Here is an 18,684-nt window from a genome sequence, read left to right on the forward strand (position 1 = left end):
CATACTTCACACTATACTAGTAAGCATTGAATGGGAAGCCTAGACATAAGCCCACATTTATACTCGCTTGATTTTTGACAAAGACACTGAAGCCATCTAATAGGAAAAAGGAAACAAATGATGTCATAACAACTAGAAATTCCTATCTAAAGAAAAAATGTCTACCACATATCATGTGACTAGGCATTAAAAAGGAAACAAACTAATGATATATGCAACAATGTGATTAACTCTCAAAAACATATAGTATATACAAAAAGAGTACATATGATTCAATTTTTTCAAAGTTCTAGAACAGCAAATCTAGAGGGATTTGGGTTACACGTTTACGTATTAGTCAAAACTCATGAAGTGGTTCATAAAATGGAAAGTTGTCCATTTCACTGCTAATTTTACCTCAAAAATAAAAAACTCTAAATAACTACTAAACTCTAGCTAATTATGTTCATACCAGTGTTTAGAAAATGTACTTATGTCTGCAACTTACTTTGAAATGTATAAAAAATATAAATTAATGAATGAAGAGGCACATAGGCCAGGCATGGTGGCTCGCACCTGTAATCCCAGCACTTTAGGAGGCCGAGGCGGGCAGATTATCTAAGGTTAGGAGTTCGAGACCAGCCTGGCCAACATGGTGAAATCGTGTCTCTACTAAAAATACAAAAATTAGCTGGGCGTGGTGGTGGGCACCTGTAATCCCAGCTACTTGGGAGGCTGAGGCAGGAGAAGCTTGAACTCAGGAGGTGGAGGTTGCAATGAGCCGAGACCGTGCCACTGAACTCCAGCCTGGAGGACGAAGCGAGACTCCATCTCAAAAGAAAAAAAAAAAGAGCTATGTAGAAATAAATACACGTGATGGAGCAAACAAAGTAAAATAGTTATTGGAGAGTCTAGCTGGTAGTTATTTGAGTATTCATTGTACAACTGTTTTAACTCTACCACGTATGAAAGTTTTTATCATGTTGAAAAAATACAGTGTAGAGGAAATAAAAGCGGAGATGGATAAAATAGTAAACTTATGAAATTTAATAGAATGACCAAATGAACACCAAAAATAGGATTTTACTCTAACAAGAAAGCAAAAGTAGTAGTCGTAGCATTAAGGTTACAAAATGCTTTCTAAAAAGAAGAACTTAAGACTTTAAAAATGTGTATTTTGTAATCACTTTAGCTTACATTCTATTATACATAACAGTACATTATGTTTTTATAATTTATTTTATAAAGCATCATACACAAACATATCCTCAATATTGCTAATAAGTGGTATAAAAATCCAAGTCAAGAGGACTTGAATGGACATCTCAAGCTGGCATGGTATAATTTCAATAAATCTAATTTAGTAATTAATATTGGCCATTACAACATGAGATGGAAATAATGGCAGAAACCATAAAAGTAGTCAAATAAGAAAATGTGTAAAACATACATGGTTGCCCACAAACTGACAAAAATATAATTCAACAGAAAATCAGATAAAGGGTAAGAGCAGAAAATCTGAGGAAGAGGGAATTAAAAACGTTCGTAAATATATAGTAAGATTTTCAAGTTTCCAAGTAGTCAGGAAAATTAAGTAAGAAAACGCCTTTCACCTGCTGAACTGTCAAAAATTACATATAGTGTTAACTTCCAATACTGTGAAGGTGTGAGTAAAGTATATTCTCCTACACTGCTATTTGGATATAAATTCCTATGACCTTTGGTAAATAATCTGGCAGCATCTATTAAAAAATGTGCATAACCTTAGATACATTGACCTCACTTTTAGGAGTTTATTGTGGAGAAGTAAAAACATGGAAGTACATATATTCAAGGATGTTCATTAAAGTATTATTTGTAAGAGCAAAAAACTGGTAACGATCTCAACACCTATTAAATGAAAAATGAAAAAAGCATAACATTATTATTATGCAACTATAATGAATTTGAGTCATATGAATTAGCCCAGAAAAAAAGATCTATAATATATTGTTGAAGAAAGCAACTATTTATTATAGTGTGATTTCATTTTGGTAAAAATTTAAGAGAAAGAGAAGAGTCATATTGTTTATATATAGGTACATATGTTTGTATAAAGATGAAGTGATTGAAGGAATCACACTAAACTGTTAAATCTTACCTCAGGGAGTAGGGAATAAAGGTATAGTGAAAGCTATTCAACTGGATATTATAACACATATTACAGTGTACTTTAAAAATAATGAATCATTTTAAAAAGAAAAAGAGATTGTAAAAAGTATAAAGTATAATTACAAATTATACTGTCTCCAAGTGATTTGTCATTTGAACTAAATCGGTTTCCTAATAGCAGTTCAAGTAATCATACACCAGGCCAAAACGTTATCACGAAGTTGTTAGCATTTTAAAATAGGAGAGTTTTAAAACAGAGAGAATGAAGAAAATAAATGTAAAGTATGTACAAAAACTCAAAAAGCCTGCACTTGAATCTGTCTTGCTTTGTCATCAGTTAACAGCTAAGTAACTATGGACAAATTATATGATATCCATCCATCAAAGCCTCAGTTTCCCATTGTTAAAAGGAGACAGAATAATTCATCTCATAGGAGTGTTGTTAGAATTAAATAATAATGCGGACGGGCGCAGTGGCCCATGCCTGTAATCCCACCACTTCGGGAGCCCGAGGCGGGCGGATCATGAGGTCAGGAGATCGAGACCATACTGGCTAACATAGTGAAACCCCGTCTCTACTAAAAATTTATATAAAAAAAATTAGCCGGGTGTGGTGGCGGGTGCCTGTAGTCCCAGCTATTGGGAGGCTGAGGCAGGAGAATGCCCTGAACCCGGGAGGCGGAGCTTGCAGTGAGCAGAGATCACGCCAGCCACACTCCAGCCTGGGAAACAGAGCAAGACTCTGTCTCAAAAAAAAACAAAACAAAAAAACAAAACAAAAAAAGAATTAAATAATAATGCCTGCAGGCACTTACATGCCTACCAAGAAATGTATGTTAATTTTCATGCTTATTATTGGGATGGAAAGAGAATAAATCTCATAAAATGATTCTTTGGATCATAGCAGGGTAGGAATTAGGTAGAAAAAAAAAAAAAAAACAACAACAGAGAAACATGACCTAGATTCTAGGTCCCAAAATGCAGAAGTAGAAATTAAGACAGGCCAGGTGTGGTGGCTCAAGCCTGTAATCCCAGAATTTTGGGAGGCTAAGGCAGGAGGATTACTTGAGACCAGGAGACCAGGAGGTCAAGACCAGTCTGGGCAACATATAGTGAGATCCTGTTTCTACCAAAAAATAAAAAATTAAAAAATTAAGAGTAAAAAAAGCCAGGCATGTTGGCATGTGCAGGACTACAAGTCCTTGCTACTCAGGAGGCTGAGGAGGGAGGATATCGCTTGAGCCCAGGAGTTTGAAGCCGCAGTGAGCTATGGTCCTATCACTGCATTCCAGCCTGGTCGCCAGAGCAAGACACTGTCTCTTAAACAAACAAAAACCCAGAAATTAAGACAAAGTGGTAAAGGAAAAAACAATGCACATTGAAAGAGTTCAAATTCAGATTTGACTAGTCACTTATTCAAGCAGACAATATTAGAAGGACATATCCCACTGTTTGTTAATATTTTGTATTTAGATACCTGATTAATTCAATAAAGACTAGAAACTATGTATACATCTAACATAACTATGAGCAAAAAGTATTTGGGTTATGCGAAATAAGTGGCAAAAACAATCTTTGTTCCCTTTAAAAACTGACAAGCAAAATAGTCTATGAAATCAATACAGATTTTCTTGTGAATACACATATATGATATGTATATATCATAATCAAGTAATCACTACCACCCAATCTGAAAACGTAATTATATAATTTAGGAAGAAACCATGTTTACTTTTTTGCATAGGCCACAGATAAAGATTTTAGTATGTTCCTCTACTACATGAAATTTTTAATAAGAGAGACAAAGAGAAGACATTACAAAGAATTATGTTGATAAAACTATTTTATTTAGCAAGAACTAAACTGTCAATGTTAAAGATTATCCTTACTTGGAAAGCTGTCGTCGGGTTCTGATTGACAGATAACATCTGAATGCTGATTGGCTGTCAAATTTGCAGATTCTAAATCCCTATAATTGAAAGAATACAATTTCAAATTGCATAAAATAAAGTCAATATAGTAAATTTAGCTCTACCCACAAAATCCAGAAATTCATTGAAATTGTATATAAAATTTTGTATGTATATGCATTCTTCAGTAAAGGATCTATTGCTTTCATCAGATTTTGTCAGGGTTCAAATTAAAAATCTGAGTTTAGAAAGATACAAGTGAAACAGCAGAATGATGAAATAATACAAACAAAAATAAACTGGGAATTTAATGGATGGCATTCTGAGTCAGAACAATCTAACTCTAGATTCAAGAAGCTAAATATGATATTAAAAATCAGTGAAATTGATATAAAAGTAATAAAACAGAAGCTAATTTAATGTCACACTAATTCCAATGAATTAAAATGTAGACAAAAGTTATTTAAATTTAATGAACAGTATGTTTTCTCTTTGAAGATATGAAGATTTTTTTAAATTTCTAGAATATTGACCAAAATGCTTCTGCACACAGTACTCACTAGGAATACCTTGGGAAAAGCAGATCTAAATATATAGCAGGTCTAAGATACTATTTACTTTCTGGCACATGTAAAAATTTTAAAAAGTTTAAAAGAGAGTGATACACCAAAACATGTGTTATCTATTTAATCAGTGGCACTTCAGAAATACATTTTTTTCATGAGAGAATTAAATATTTTTGGCATCTTAGATATGTATCAAATTTTCCAAACTTTAGCTAAGGTCTAGTTTCCACTGTTTGTTGCTGTACTTGGAGAGTGTGGTAAAGATAGAAGAGAAGCATGAGTGTAAAAGCCAGATTCAAACTGTTGGAAAACTTCAACTATAACCCTGGCTCTGTTACTACTTAGCTATATGAGCCTATAATCATTTGATTTGTTTCATTTGGCTCATCTATTTAAAAACATGGCAAATGGCACAAAAGGCTAGGGAACTATCAGAAGCCCCAGGAACAATATTATCTTAGAAATCGGCTTAATCGATACCTTATTTACATTTTCTAAATACTAAAACTTACTTTTTCAGTTGATCCACATCAGAGTTACTTTCTGGCAAGACCCTGATTCCCCGACCGTAACTGGTACCTCCATGAAGATGAAACTCTAAACTTAACATTGTCTGATTCTCTGAATTCATTGATTGAAGTTTGGTATGAAGGCTATAGATTCTAAGAAAGCTTCCAACCTAAAAAATAGATCATTTGTTACTTAGAAAGTGGGGAAAAATTAAAATACTTCTGATATTTAAAACTTTAATAACCAATATGGGGCCAGTGAGGGCACTGACCAGTCAGGAAATATACTAAAGTATCTGCAAAGTATGCTATACGAGTGTGGTTGAGTATCAGCTGCATGGACACTATATCAAAACTAAATATATGGACATGTGCATGCATATGCGTGTGTGCACACACATATATACACACATTCAACTGTAAGAGATATTTCCATTTCAGATCTATTAAAATGTGAAAAAATATTGTGTCTTAGCATCAATAAAATATAATGGTTAAGAAACCCATTACCTAAACGGAATTCAAGCCCTCTATTTGACTAAGGTTTCTGAAAATGCCTTGCTTTAACTAGTTTAAGGATTAATTAAATATGATCCCGAAGATACTGTCATTACAAGAATGCTAAGAAGAAATTTTAAATATGGTACTATCGAAAAATAATAAACATCTTCCATCTTACAAGTTCTATGGAAAGAAAACTTCTGCATTTGTGCCTGCACCACCACAGTGTGAAACACTCTTTGAGTTCAAACGTAAGAGTTAACTAGAGTTTTGAATTAAATGCTCTATAGTTAATCTCAGATGTTTTGCTAAACTTAGTCTACAAATGTCTTTAATTATAGATCACTGAGATTTTTCTTTTAATGGAGATTTCAAATGAGAGAGATGCAGAATGCTATTCAAAGATATTGACACCTACCTAAAAGAAGCTATATAACCTAAATCACATTTATATTTACGAAGAAAGATTTAGAAGCAAAAGGAGTTACAAACAAGGAAATTTAATTCATTTGTATAAATACAGCACTCCTGACTACTGGATGACTATAGGGATACCACTTTTTTTCCCCTACAAGTTCAGGATTGAATAGCAGACATCTTACATAACAAAAAAGCTATATAGGTTAAATATTCTTTATCTGAAATACTTGAAAACAGAAGTGTTTCAGATTTCAGATATTTACAGATTTTGGAATATCTGCATATATATAATGAGCTATCTTAGAGATGAGACCCAAGTCTAAACACGAAATTCATTTATGTTTCACATATATGTTATACACATCACCTGAAAGTAATTTTCTATAATATTTTCAATAATTTTGTGCATGACACAAAATTTTTGTACACTGAATAACTGGAAAGCAAAGGGGTCACTCTCATCCTGGCACTCAAAAAGATTTGCATTTAGGAGAATTCTGGACTTTTAGATTACGGAGGCTCAATCCTATAAAAGGAAACATTTAAAAAAAAAGATGAGTAGCAAATCAACTTTCCAATTCTGCTTATTGTAGCTTCTCTTAATTATATTTCCCCTCATTACTCTTTATTTCTGATGGAGGATATAAGCAAAGGAGGTAAGGAGAAAACCCACACTCCCAGGTGCTACTCCTTCATTCCCAAGGATCTTTTTTCCCAACAATCAAGGGTTTTATAAGGAGCAGACAAAATACAAGCCTTTCCTTTGACCTCTTTCACTTACATCTATATCATGGCCAGGGAGTAGTATAAAGAAAGTTAAAGAAGAAAAGCACAAAAAGAAAAAAGAAAAAAATAATTTTCCTCCTAGTCTTCAAAGTGAGACATTGGAAAAAACATAAAATTTTCTAGTTTTATCTCATTCTTTTTGACTGGATTATTTTGTGATTCTTTTAAAATATGTGTGTGTATATGTATATATAAATATATTAGTACAGCACATGTATGTATGATCTACAAAAGATTTGAAAGAAGGCCTAAACACATGGAGAAAGATATTCACATACAAAAAGCTTTGATATTACAAAAATGATAATTTCCTCCAAATTAAACTTTAAATTCTATGCAATTCAATCAAAATTCCCAGAAGCTTTCATGGAATCTGAAAAGCTAATCCAAAAACTTATACGAAAGAGAACAGTCAAATCAATTTTAAAGAATATGAGAGGGGGGCTTTACCCTATCAAAAAATACATAAAGAAAAAGGATAATAAACATAGGTATACGTACAAACCTACATATGGAGACACAGAGAGGAGAGCAAAAAAAAAAAAAAAAAAAAAAACCAGAGCAGGCAGGGGCTCAAAGAAGGTTCAATGTGTAGAGTTTTATTTCCTAAAATTTAAAAGTGTCTGAAATAAATGTGGCAAAACATTTAAAAAATAAGGTGAACACACGAGTGTTTATTATACTATCTTGTCTACTACAATATTTTTTAACATAACAAAATTTCGAGGCCAAGATATAAGTTATTCACATAAAGATAAGTTGTTATTATTAAAAATTCCTTATGGAGGCAGCATTGTATTTTTTCAAAAGCTTGACTAAAAATACTATGAAATGTGCCAGATGCTCTTTACAAAAAAACAAGTATTGGTTAATCTTGTCAGTATTAAGATTCCAAAAATACAAATGAAACATCAACCAAAAAATTATAAAAATACAGTTTAAAAAACAACTATAGAAGTCTATTTAAATACTAAAAAAACTAGAAACACTAAAAAAAAAAAAGCAAAGTAAATATGGCTAGTAAGAAATGACTATCCCTTTAGAAATAATCAAACGATTCGTCATAAATGGTCAAGAATTTCTCTTTAGGTTTATTATTATTATTATTTTTTTTTTTTTTTTGAGACGGAGTCTCGCTCTGTCACCCAGGCTGGACTGCAGTGTCGCGATCTCGGCTCACTGCAAGCTCCGCCTCCCGGGTTCACGCCATTCTCCTGCCTCAGCCTCCCGAGTAGCTGGGACTACAGGCGCCCGCCACTACGCCCGGCTAACTTTTTTTTGTATTTTTAGTAGAGACGAGGTTTCACCTTGGTCTCGATCTCCTGACCTCGTGATCCGCCCGCCTCGGCCTCCCAAAGTGCTATTTTTAATTCCCTGAATATGTCTCAAAATAGCCAACCAAATCACAGTTGTTGAACTATTGAAGGCCAAAACATAATTATGACCATGTATATTTTATAATTAACAATTGTGTCTGGATAAGAGTAGGGATTTAGAAAGTAAAGCTTTAGTTTCCAGACAAAAGATTTGAAATCTCAGTTTATGTGACTGGGTCTGTGTAAAATGTTTAAGGGAATGATATAACAAAAAGTGAGATTCAGAAAATAGTTAAGGGCAATTCGGGCTCTAAAATACATTGCTTGTAGATGTTGATTATATTATATTCTATAATTGCATTATACTGTCCTCTTTATTAAAATAAAAACACATTTTTTCCTGTTCCTATGCAACAAAAGTCTTTCGTACTGGTTCCAGGTATTCTGACACAAAAACGTAATTTTAAACAGTTGTCTTGAAAGTACCAAGAAGAATTCATTTATATCAATGTCACGTGAGTGAAGAGTTCCTAAATTAAGAAGAAATGTTACAGAGGTTGTCAGAAAACAAATAAATGTGATGTCAATGTGTATTAAATAAAAATCTAAAGTTATATTACTTACACAGAGAAAAATCATTTTCATATTGCATTGCAGACAAATAATATAAAGCTATGATATCTTCACAGAAAACACAGTGCCACACATTTTCTTAATTATGTGTGCTCATATCACCCTCTAGTGGGCAAAATAAAGCAGAACATAAAAAAGGAGAAAAGAATCTGGAAAAAAAATCCACAGCATTCATTGATTCATTCATTCAGCAGCAGCTATTACTTACTTCATCCTCACTACAGGGAAAGCACTGTGATAGGTGCTGTTCAGGACTAAGACAAGGAAAGCAGGAAAAGCGGAAACAGAAAGACCTATGTTGGAAGACCTGTTTGGAAGCAGTATAGGGAAAGAGAAGAGAATAAAATGGCAAAGGAAGGTATGCAGAGTGTGGAACTGAGGTGAATCTAAAATGTAAATTCATTTTATTTATGAAAGAACTCTATGAAAAAACCTCCAGAACTGAACTTATCATTATATTTAATTTTGAAATGAACTAATCAATGTAGATAATATCTTTCAGGGAAATAATGTCAAAAATATATCTTCAAAAGTCAGTGTTTTCTGATATGTCACAGATGTATGTGCATGCATATATACACACAGAGGACAAAAAAGTACAGTCACTATCTTCCTGGACCCTGGATTTAATCTAGTTTATTGATTTGAGTTGGGTAAACTTACTTGGTTTGTTGTTGTTTTGTTTTCTAATTACTATTTTTTCTGTAACCCAGAACAGTATTGATGGTGAACTTATTTGTAATACAATGTAGAATGGATATATTTGCTACTCCATGGCCACTGATTTATAAAGGGAAATTGGGCATTGAAATTCAGATCTTCACTCTGTTTTCTTTTAACTTCCTATAAGTAGGCTTGAAGATATTTGTGATGGAGATCACTTCCATTTAATGCTTTAAAAGATTAGCTCTGCAAAGAGACATTGTGGATTCAAACACTGGCTTCATCCAGATAGGGACAGGAGGCAGGGAAATCCTACGCAGAGAGGGCAGGTCCCCAGCAAGGACCCTGCTCTCAAGCTGAAAAGCCTGATACCACGGCCCAAAATGAGAACTTACATCCCTGTTTTCCTGCTCAAATGTTGCCTTTTCTAAAACCACCCATGGCCCACCCCACCTGCCATCCTGTGCCCATAAAAACCCCAGGCTCAGCTGGCAGAGGGAAGAGAGGCAGCTGGCCATCAGACACTACGGCTGGATGTCAGAGAGAAGCAGCTTGACTTCAGAGGGACAGCTTGATGGTGTAACCTGGGAGAAGAATCTGGCCAGAGAGGGCCAGACTTCAAGGTAAGACTACCTTCCTGCTCCATCCTCTTTTCACTTCCCCTTCCCACTGAGCCACTTTCATCAGTAATGAAATCCCCTGCATTTACCATCTTCAATTTATTCTTGAGACCTCATTCCTCTTGGATGCTACACAAGAGCTCGGGTGCCACAAGTGTGGTGTGAAAGTCAGTCACAGCTACCCTCCACTGAGCTGTTAACACTTAAGCTGTCCATGCATGACACAGCTAAAACAGTACTGTAACACTTCCTCTGGGGCTTCAGGGGTCACCGGCACCCTCTCAGATGCTGCTGTGGAGCCAGTACAGAGTTTGCTTCTGCCCGTGCCCAAAAGCCTTTGCCCTGGCTCCTGCACCTGCTCACCTGCATGCTCCCACTCCTGTGGTCTGAGTGAGTGGAGCTCTCCCCTGCCAGCACTGAAGCGGCTGGCTAGTTCCAGCACCCGTGCACTCCAGTTCCTGCCCGTGAAGGGGTCAGGGAAATACCCTGCTTCAATCCAACTAGCTGTGGAATCTTGAACCACTGATTTAACCTCTGAGTGCCTCATTTCACATTTGTAGAACAAGATGACTACCATCACCTATGTTATAGGACAGTACCAAATGCATATGAAGTGCCTAGCAAAGGTTACTCTTATTATTTACTGCATTATTATTTATCATACCATTCTTTACTACAAAAAGTACTTTCAAATAAAAGATATAATAGAGAAAAGAAATTCCCTACGATTTTTGTTAATAGTTAAGTACTGCCATATCTAAACTGTGCACCTTAATATATTTCAGAAGACAGTATGCAAATTCTATAAATTACACAGTATACACACACCCAATTTATAATATTATAAACTTATAATATAATATAAACTTGTAATATAAATATTACAATTATAACAAATTGTAATTTAACAATTTGTTAAACTAATGAACAAAAAGTTATCAGCTACATTCTATCAAACCAGTTTACCAAGCTTAGCATTTAAGTTAGCAATATTTTATATAGCGTTTTGCATTCTAAAGCAGTATTATCTCACACAACAAAATTTTTCTATACTATTTTCACATTAAATTATGTATACCTTTAAGACATTTAAGAAAGATTATTTTAAAAATTGCTCTAACCCATTAAGTTTATCTTTTAATAATTTATTGTAACATACATTTTACAACTTAAAAATCAAAGAAATAAATATAATTTCTAGACTGTAAGTATCACCTATACATGTAACCATATATAAAAAATTTACATGAGCAAAAATCACTATAATTTATAAAAATATAAAATAACATTTTTTCCTACTCAACATCACCTTCAGAGATCTTGCCACATGAACATGGTTATCGTAGACTAAAATGTCTATTGTCAGATTTTGTAGCCGATGGATGTGACTTAAATCACCTTCAAGAACAAGGTCTTGTATTAAGACTCTCCAAGATGGAAATGGTGTCCTGGTGCCATCCCATACCTGCCATAAGAGAGTAGAGTAGTTTTATGATCTTTTTGAAAAAATGCTTGTGCTAAAAAGTTTTTTCCTGGAAACAGTATTTAAAAGTAATTAAACTTATGCCTCTGAATATTGGCACTATTTTAAATATGACATTATTTTCTGATTGTTAAAGAACTACATATGAAATATGGGTAATGTGAAAAATGTAGAAGAATGTAAAGGAGAAAAAGAGTCACACTGCCATAAGCTCAGACTAAATATTCCTGAGTCAAGTGCTTTATACAATAAAAACAAACCAAAATGATCTTGAAAAACACTCATATGTATTAAAATATTTTTGCACATAAATACAACTAGTAAAATTACGAATGCTCTAAAAATTATAATAGTAATACATTTCTTTGACATTAATCAAATTATTTTTATGAGATTCAGTCTCATTCTTAAATTAGTTATAAAGCATTATTCTGATGTTTCCATACAAAGAAGTAAATGTTGCAAATTTGAATAATTTCCTTTATATGATGATTTTCTGGTTCACATTATGCTTTTTGTTCTCCAAACCGTATTACAAATGAGACATACAAATTACCCACCAGCTCTGGCTATAAATGATGCCTGGTTATTTATATATATAAAAAAAAAAACATAAAACACACAAAAGATAAGGCTGCACCAATACTGTAGATATTAAAACAAATAGAATATATACACTTAGAGAAAACTCAATTTGAGAGTATTGCTCAGAAAAAAAACATATAATATTAACAGAATAGAGAAAAATATGGAATGATGTCAGATCAACAAATTTATTAAATTATATTTAATGCAAATGATTGGTATACCACGGCTACTGAAAAATTAAAATAAATGCACTGTGGTTAGTAAAAAAGGTACCAATATTAATATTGTGCCTAGGTTGAGATGGAAAATGATTATACTATTTTGTATGTAACCAGACGTTATATCGAGTAATGTCTAGCTCCTCTGTTATTAAAAAATATAATTTAAAAATTATTTCTGATACATAAGAAAATCACTGTCCAGAAAAAAAAAATTACTCATATTTCCCAGAGTTGAAAACAGTAAAATGTTGCTTTATAGGCCTCCCAATATATTTTTGCTATGTACATATACATTTTTAGTGTGTAAATGAAACTACAGTAATCACTAAATAGACTATCATGAAATTCTATCTCAACAAGTGTATGTCTATAATGTCATTTTATGGTTACAAAGTATTTTATGGTGACATTTACAATGTTATTTTATGGTCATCCTACATAAATAGTGTACACAATTCTCTATTGTTAGTATTTGTTTTTTTTCTAATTTTTCTACTGTATTCTCATTTTTTATACTGTAAGAAAGATAAATATATTCTTTTAAATGCACCTTTGTAAATATTTTAAATTATTTCCTTAAGATAATGAAAATGAAATTGCTGAGTTGAAGGGTACAACAAGACTTTTGAGGCTTATTCTTAAATTGTTGTAAGAAAGGCTTTTACTAATTCTTTTCTTTAAATTTTGCTTGAAGTTTTGGGATACATGTGCAGAATGTGCAGGTCTGTTACATAGGTATACACGTGCCATAGTGGTTTGCTGTACCCATCAACCCGTCATCTACATTAGGTATTTCTCCTAACGCTATCTCTCCCCTAGCCCCCTACCCCACAACAGGCCCCAGTGTGTGATGTTCCCCTCCCTGTCTCCATGTGTTCTCATTGTTCAACTCCCACTTATGAGTGAGAACATGCAGTGTTTGGTTTTCCGTTCTTGTGTTAGTTGGCTGAGAATGACGGTTTCTAGCTTCGTCCATGTCCTTGCAAAGGATATGAACTCATCCTTTCTTTGGCTGCATAGTATTCCATGGTGTATATGTGCCACATTTTCTTAATCCAGTCTACCATTCGTGGGCATTTGGGTTGGTTCCCAGTCTTTGCTAATGTGAATAGTGCTGCAATAAACATTAAGTGTGCATGTGTCTTTATAGGATAATGATTTATAATCCTTTGGGTATGTACCCAGTAATGGGATTGCAGTGTTAAATGGTATTTCTGGTTCTAGATCCTTCAGGAATCGCCACACTGTCTTCCACAATGGCTGAACTAATTTACACTCCCACCAACAGTGTAAAAGCGCTCCTTTTTCTCCACATCCTCTCCAGCATGTTGTTTCCTGACTTTTTAATGATTGCCATTCTAACTGGTGTGAGATGGCATCTCATTGTGGTTTTGATTTGCATTTCTGTAATGACCAGTGATTATGAACTTCTTTTCATATGTCTGTTAGCCGCATAAATGTCTTCTTTTGAGAAGTGTCTGTTCATATCCTTTGCCCACATTTTAATGGAGTTGTTTTTTTTCTTGTAAATTAGTTTAAGTTCCTTGTAGATTCTGGATATTAGCCCTTTGTCAGATGGACAGATTGCAAAAATTTTCTCCCATTCTGTAGGTTGCCTGTTCACTCTGATGATAGTTTCTCTTGCTGTGCAGAAGCTCTTTAACTTAATTAGATCCCATTTGTCAATTTTGGCTTTTGTTGCCATTGCTTTTGTTGTTTTAGTCATAAAGTCTTTGCCCATGCCTATGTCCTGAATGGTATTGCCTAGGTTTTCTTCTAGGGTTTTTATGGTTTTGGGGCTTATGTTTAAGTCTTTAATCCATCTTGAATTAATTTTTGTATAAGGTGTAAGGAAGGGGTCTAGTTTCAGTTTACTGCATATGGCTAGCCAGTTTTCCCAACACCACTTATTAAATAGGGAATCCTTTCCCCATTGCTTGTTTTTGTCAGGTTTGTCAAAGATCAGATGATTGTAGATGTGTGGCGTTATTTCTGAGGCCTCTGTTCCGTTCCACTGGTCCATATATCTGCTTTGGTAGCAGTACAATGCTTTTTTGGTTACTGTAGTCTTGTAGTATAGGTTGAAGTCAGGTAGCATGATGCCTCTAGCTTTGTTCTTTTTGCTTAGGATTGTCTTGGCTATATGGGCTCTTTTTTGACTTTTCAGTATTGTATTTTTAACTAACAGTTACATGACAGTGGTTTTCACTTGTCCAAAAAAGTTATCTGTTACAATGGGATGCAGGTATATGCTGTGTTTCTGCAGAGAGAAAATGTAGACTCAACTATTTCAGCTAAGAGTTGGCACATTTTATCTTAGAATTTAAGAATTTTCTAAAAACATAGTCAAAAGATAGAATATGCCTCAGTGCATAGTAGTAGAGTCCTTGTCATAGGAAGTGTTCAGTTGTTAGCAAATACTCATTTGTTAAGAATGTCACTTTTGCCAGAGTATGACTGGCTGACCTAAGATTCGCTCTAAGTTTGTTTGATTTTATATTGCTTTAGCTTCAGCTTTATCATATTTGACTTATTTAACTTTCTGCACGGCATGTATTTACGACTTTCTCATAATATTCCATGTGTATATGAGTGTGCTATTTTCAACTGCTAGAACTTTGTATTTTATTCAATGATTTCTAACTTCTCTGTTTTTTAATATGGGCAGGGTGTAAATCATAATAATGCTAAACTCCAAGACTTGTCCAAGTGCCATTGCACTCCATTTCTTGCCCTATTATTCCAAAGACAGTATAGAGAGAAATAACCATAGGAGCAGGCCTGAAGAGGCATTTGTTCAAATGTATCCTCCATAGGATGTCCAGGCAAGAAAAACATCAGACATCCAGCTTCTCCAGAAGTTACTCTCTAAACTGAGATAGGTATATACAGAGATTTGATGGGTCTTAAGTTATTTTTTTATCTTGCTGATTTAAAAGCAAAACACAGTAATGCAAAATGCTTCAAAACTGTCCACGGTATGACTATGAAGTAGGCAGTGAAAGACATAAGAAGAGAACCCAACATCAACAGGGCAAAAAAGTAAATAAATGAGAGGGAAGGTGACCTTGACAGGGAAACAGAAATATTCATGTATAGGACTACAAACTATGAAATAATAGAAAACAAGTCTACATCTTATTACTACTAAAATTAAAAAAATGCATCAGTCATACTATATTTAACATGTAGATCTGATAACACTACATTTCTCTGGAAGGAAAGTGTAACATTTTAGAGAGGTACAAGAGTAGAGCTGCATGAATATTGAGGCTCGTCAAAAATAGTTAAAATTTAAGTTCCTAGTATAATACACAGCATGCTTTATCTCATCAGAATGCTGAAACATAAGCTCTTTACAGACATGTAAGTGGTGCTAACTTATAACTCCCAGTATTAAAAAATATGTACCTTTAGAAGAAATGATGCTCCGTCCACTTCTGCTTTGCCCAAGAGCTGACAAGTCAGGTCAAAATACTGCATTGGCTGAACATCACACAATTTTAGTAATGTCCAAGATGGTGACATATGAGTAGATGCCCAAACACGTAAGGCTTCTACCATTTTGTGGTCCTCAGTAGTGAAGTTAAAATACTTGCTTGAAGTGCGAGGTATGATAGGGGCTCCCAAAGTTCCCTCAAACGTCAAAGATGCAAAGCCAGAGCTGGTGATACCCTGAGTCTCCTTTTTATATACTTGAATCTAAGAAAGTAGGGCAAAGTAGAAAACAGATACAAATAAAATAGCTTACTGATGCACAACCTACGAACCAAAGAAATTGGAAAGATTATCAATTTTTCCAGCATAATTAAGAGAGGGCATTTTTTAAAAACTATTTTTCATTTAATTAGCATGTAAATTCTACACTCAAGTGCTGGTGCTACACCAAGATACAGAGAAGTATCATAGAAACTGTGAACCTCCATGCAAAATTCACTTACATTTTTTAAAGAGCTAGGTGGTAGTCTCCCTAATGCTATCAAGCTTGCAGTTTTACGTTTATTAGTTTTTTTATTAAGGTGTAATTTATACAAGGAAAAAGGACCATAAATGACAGTGACTTATGAATATTATAGAAAAGACTAGAACACTTGAAATATGAGAATATAAAGTGAACAAAATGAAGCTCAGGCTAGAGTTTAATTAGAGTGACTGAGAGCCCTGAGATATGCCATAAGCTCTTTTGCTTTCTGAATTTGGGGGCTGTTATCAGAGGCACATACATTTATATTGTTACATCTTCATGAAGGATGAAGGACCCCTTTGTCCTTATGAAATGCTCCTTCCAAAACTCTCTCGTAGTAATATCGTTACTTCATTTCCCTTATGTTTACTTTGCACATTTTTTTTCTATAGTTTTAGTTCTAACTTGTTTAGGTCTTCATATTTAAAGTGCATTTCTCATAGGTAGCATATATTTGGTTCCTGATTATTTTTGTTCAGTCAATCTTTTCCTTGCAATTGGAAATTAGTCCATTCACAGAAATGCAGTTATTAACATGACCATATTTGAGTCTACTATCTTATTTGTTTTCCTTTTTTTCATACTTCTTGCTTTTTTGCTTCTTTGCTTTTTTAAAACCATTTTTTTTTCCTATTGTTCCTTTCTTGTTTTCCTTTTGGAATTCTTATTAGTGCTCCATTTCGTTCTTCTTAGCTATGAATAAATCTTTAACTTCTTAATGTCTACTTGGAATCAATATTGTTCCACTATGTACTTTCTACTTTCCATTTCATACTTGCCACTTCCTATTTTACGCGTTCTACTTCAAAAATATCTTTTCAATGGTAGAATTCCATTTACTCATCCCACCCATCCTTTGTGTTACTGTTGTAGTATTTTTTCTACATATTTTATAATCTCCACCATGTAATATTATTGGCTTTGCTTTAAATAGACATTTCTCTTTTAATTAAATTACGGAAAGAAAAACATTGTGTTTACATATTTGCTATTTTTCTCCATCATTTCTTGTATTTTTGTCACTTCTTAACTATGCAGCTTCTAGTTGCTAGCATTCCTCTTTGGCCTGACTATCATTCTTTAGCATTAATGCTATGCAGATATGCTGCCATGGACTATCTCATTTGTCCTTTATATAAAATGTTTTTATTTTATTCTCATTCCTGAAGAATGTATTTGCTGGATATAAAATTCTGTGTGAATAAATTTTTTTCTATCACCATATAAAACTTATTTCTTTGTTCTCTGGGTGTCACTGTCTCTGGTAAGAAGTGAAAGATGACTGGTATCATTGTTCTCCAACAATGCATCATTTTTTTCTCCAGTTGATTTCAAGATTTTTCTCTTTCTCAATGGTTTCACCTTGAGAAAGTTTTGTCTGGATGTGCGTTTCTTTGCACATACCCTGCATAAAGTACATTTAAGTCTTTGTTTTTCATCAAATTTGGGGAAATTCTGGTCCTTATTTCTATAAATATTTTATTTCCCTTCACCCTCTCTCCTCTTGCATCCTAAATTACATGTAACACTTGATATTGTTCCATAGGTCCTTAGGGTCTATTCATTTTTATTTAATCCTTGTTCTTCAGATTAGGTAGCTTCTAATGATTTGTTATCAATTTAACTTATATCTGATCTATTTAGCCCATCCATCAGATTTTTCATTTGTTCTTTTCAGTTCCTGAATTTCTATTTTTTTAGTAGTTTCCACTTCTCTGATGAAATTTCTTATCTTTTCATTCATTTAACATCTTCCTCTAATTCCCTGAATCTATTTTTACTTAATTCCTTTTTAAGTTATTTTATTTATTAATTATTATTATTATTATATTATTTTGAGAAGGATCTCGTTCTGTCACTCAGGCTGGAATGCAGTGGTGTAATAATATTTCACTGCAGCCTTGACTTCCCAGGCTCAAGGGATCTTCTCAACTCCACTTAATTCTTTGAAAGTCTATATAATCTGTGCTTTAAAGTTTTTGTTTAATAAAGACAACATTTGGGCTACCATGGAGTTGGTTTGGAATGTGTATGTTTTTTTCTTTTTTCTTGACTAAGGGTAACACTTTCTTGTTTTCATGTCGAATATATCTTTTTTTCTTTACTAGACATCGTAGATGCTATACTGTAAAGACTCTGAATTATGTTGGCTTCTTCTGACAAACACTGATTTTTGTTCTTGTTGGCCACTGAGTTGTTGTCTGGTCATCTTAAACTCATGAATGCTTGTTTTTATGCTTTGTTAGGGTAACATGTGGAAAGCCCATGATGTTTCCCAAAGTCTTCTACCTTGATGGGACTCACCCTGCCTGCGAAGTCTTCTCCGTAGAACTTGTTTCAGGCTTTTATAAAACATGTGTAGAATAGGCCTTAC

The 18,684-nt window shown here is 33.8% G+C and overlaps 1 protein-coding gene across 12 annotated transcripts in view; it reads right to left on the reverse strand.

Moving 5' to 3' along the window:
- POT1 (protection of telomeres 1) overlaps positions 1 to 18,684 on the reverse strand; it is a 107,064-nt gene that overhangs the window by 24,558 nt on the left and 63,822 nt on the right. For all 12 annotated transcript variants that reach the window (XM_055347505.2, XM_004046148.4, XM_055347504.2 and 9 more), the window contains 4 exons: positions 15,758 to 16,048; positions 11,364 to 11,519; positions 5,119 to 5,285; positions 4,020 to 4,099 (listed from right to left, as the gene is read on the reverse strand). In XM_055347505.2, the coding sequence (XP_055203480.1) occupies positions 4,020 to 4,099; positions 5,119 to 5,285; positions 11,364 to 11,519; positions 15,758 to 16,048 (694 nt within the window). The remainder of the gene's footprint in view (positions 1 to 4,019; positions 4,100 to 5,118; positions 5,286 to 11,363; positions 11,520 to 15,757; positions 16,049 to 18,684) is intronic.

The sequence above is a fragment of the Gorilla gorilla genome, chromosome 6, assembly GCF_029281585.2.
Source record: "Gorilla gorilla gorilla isolate KB3781 chromosome 6, NHGRI_mGorGor1-v2.1_pri, whole genome shotgun sequence".
Classification (NCBI taxonomy): domain Eukaryota; kingdom Metazoa; phylum Chordata; class Mammalia; order Primates; family Hominidae; genus Gorilla; species Gorilla gorilla.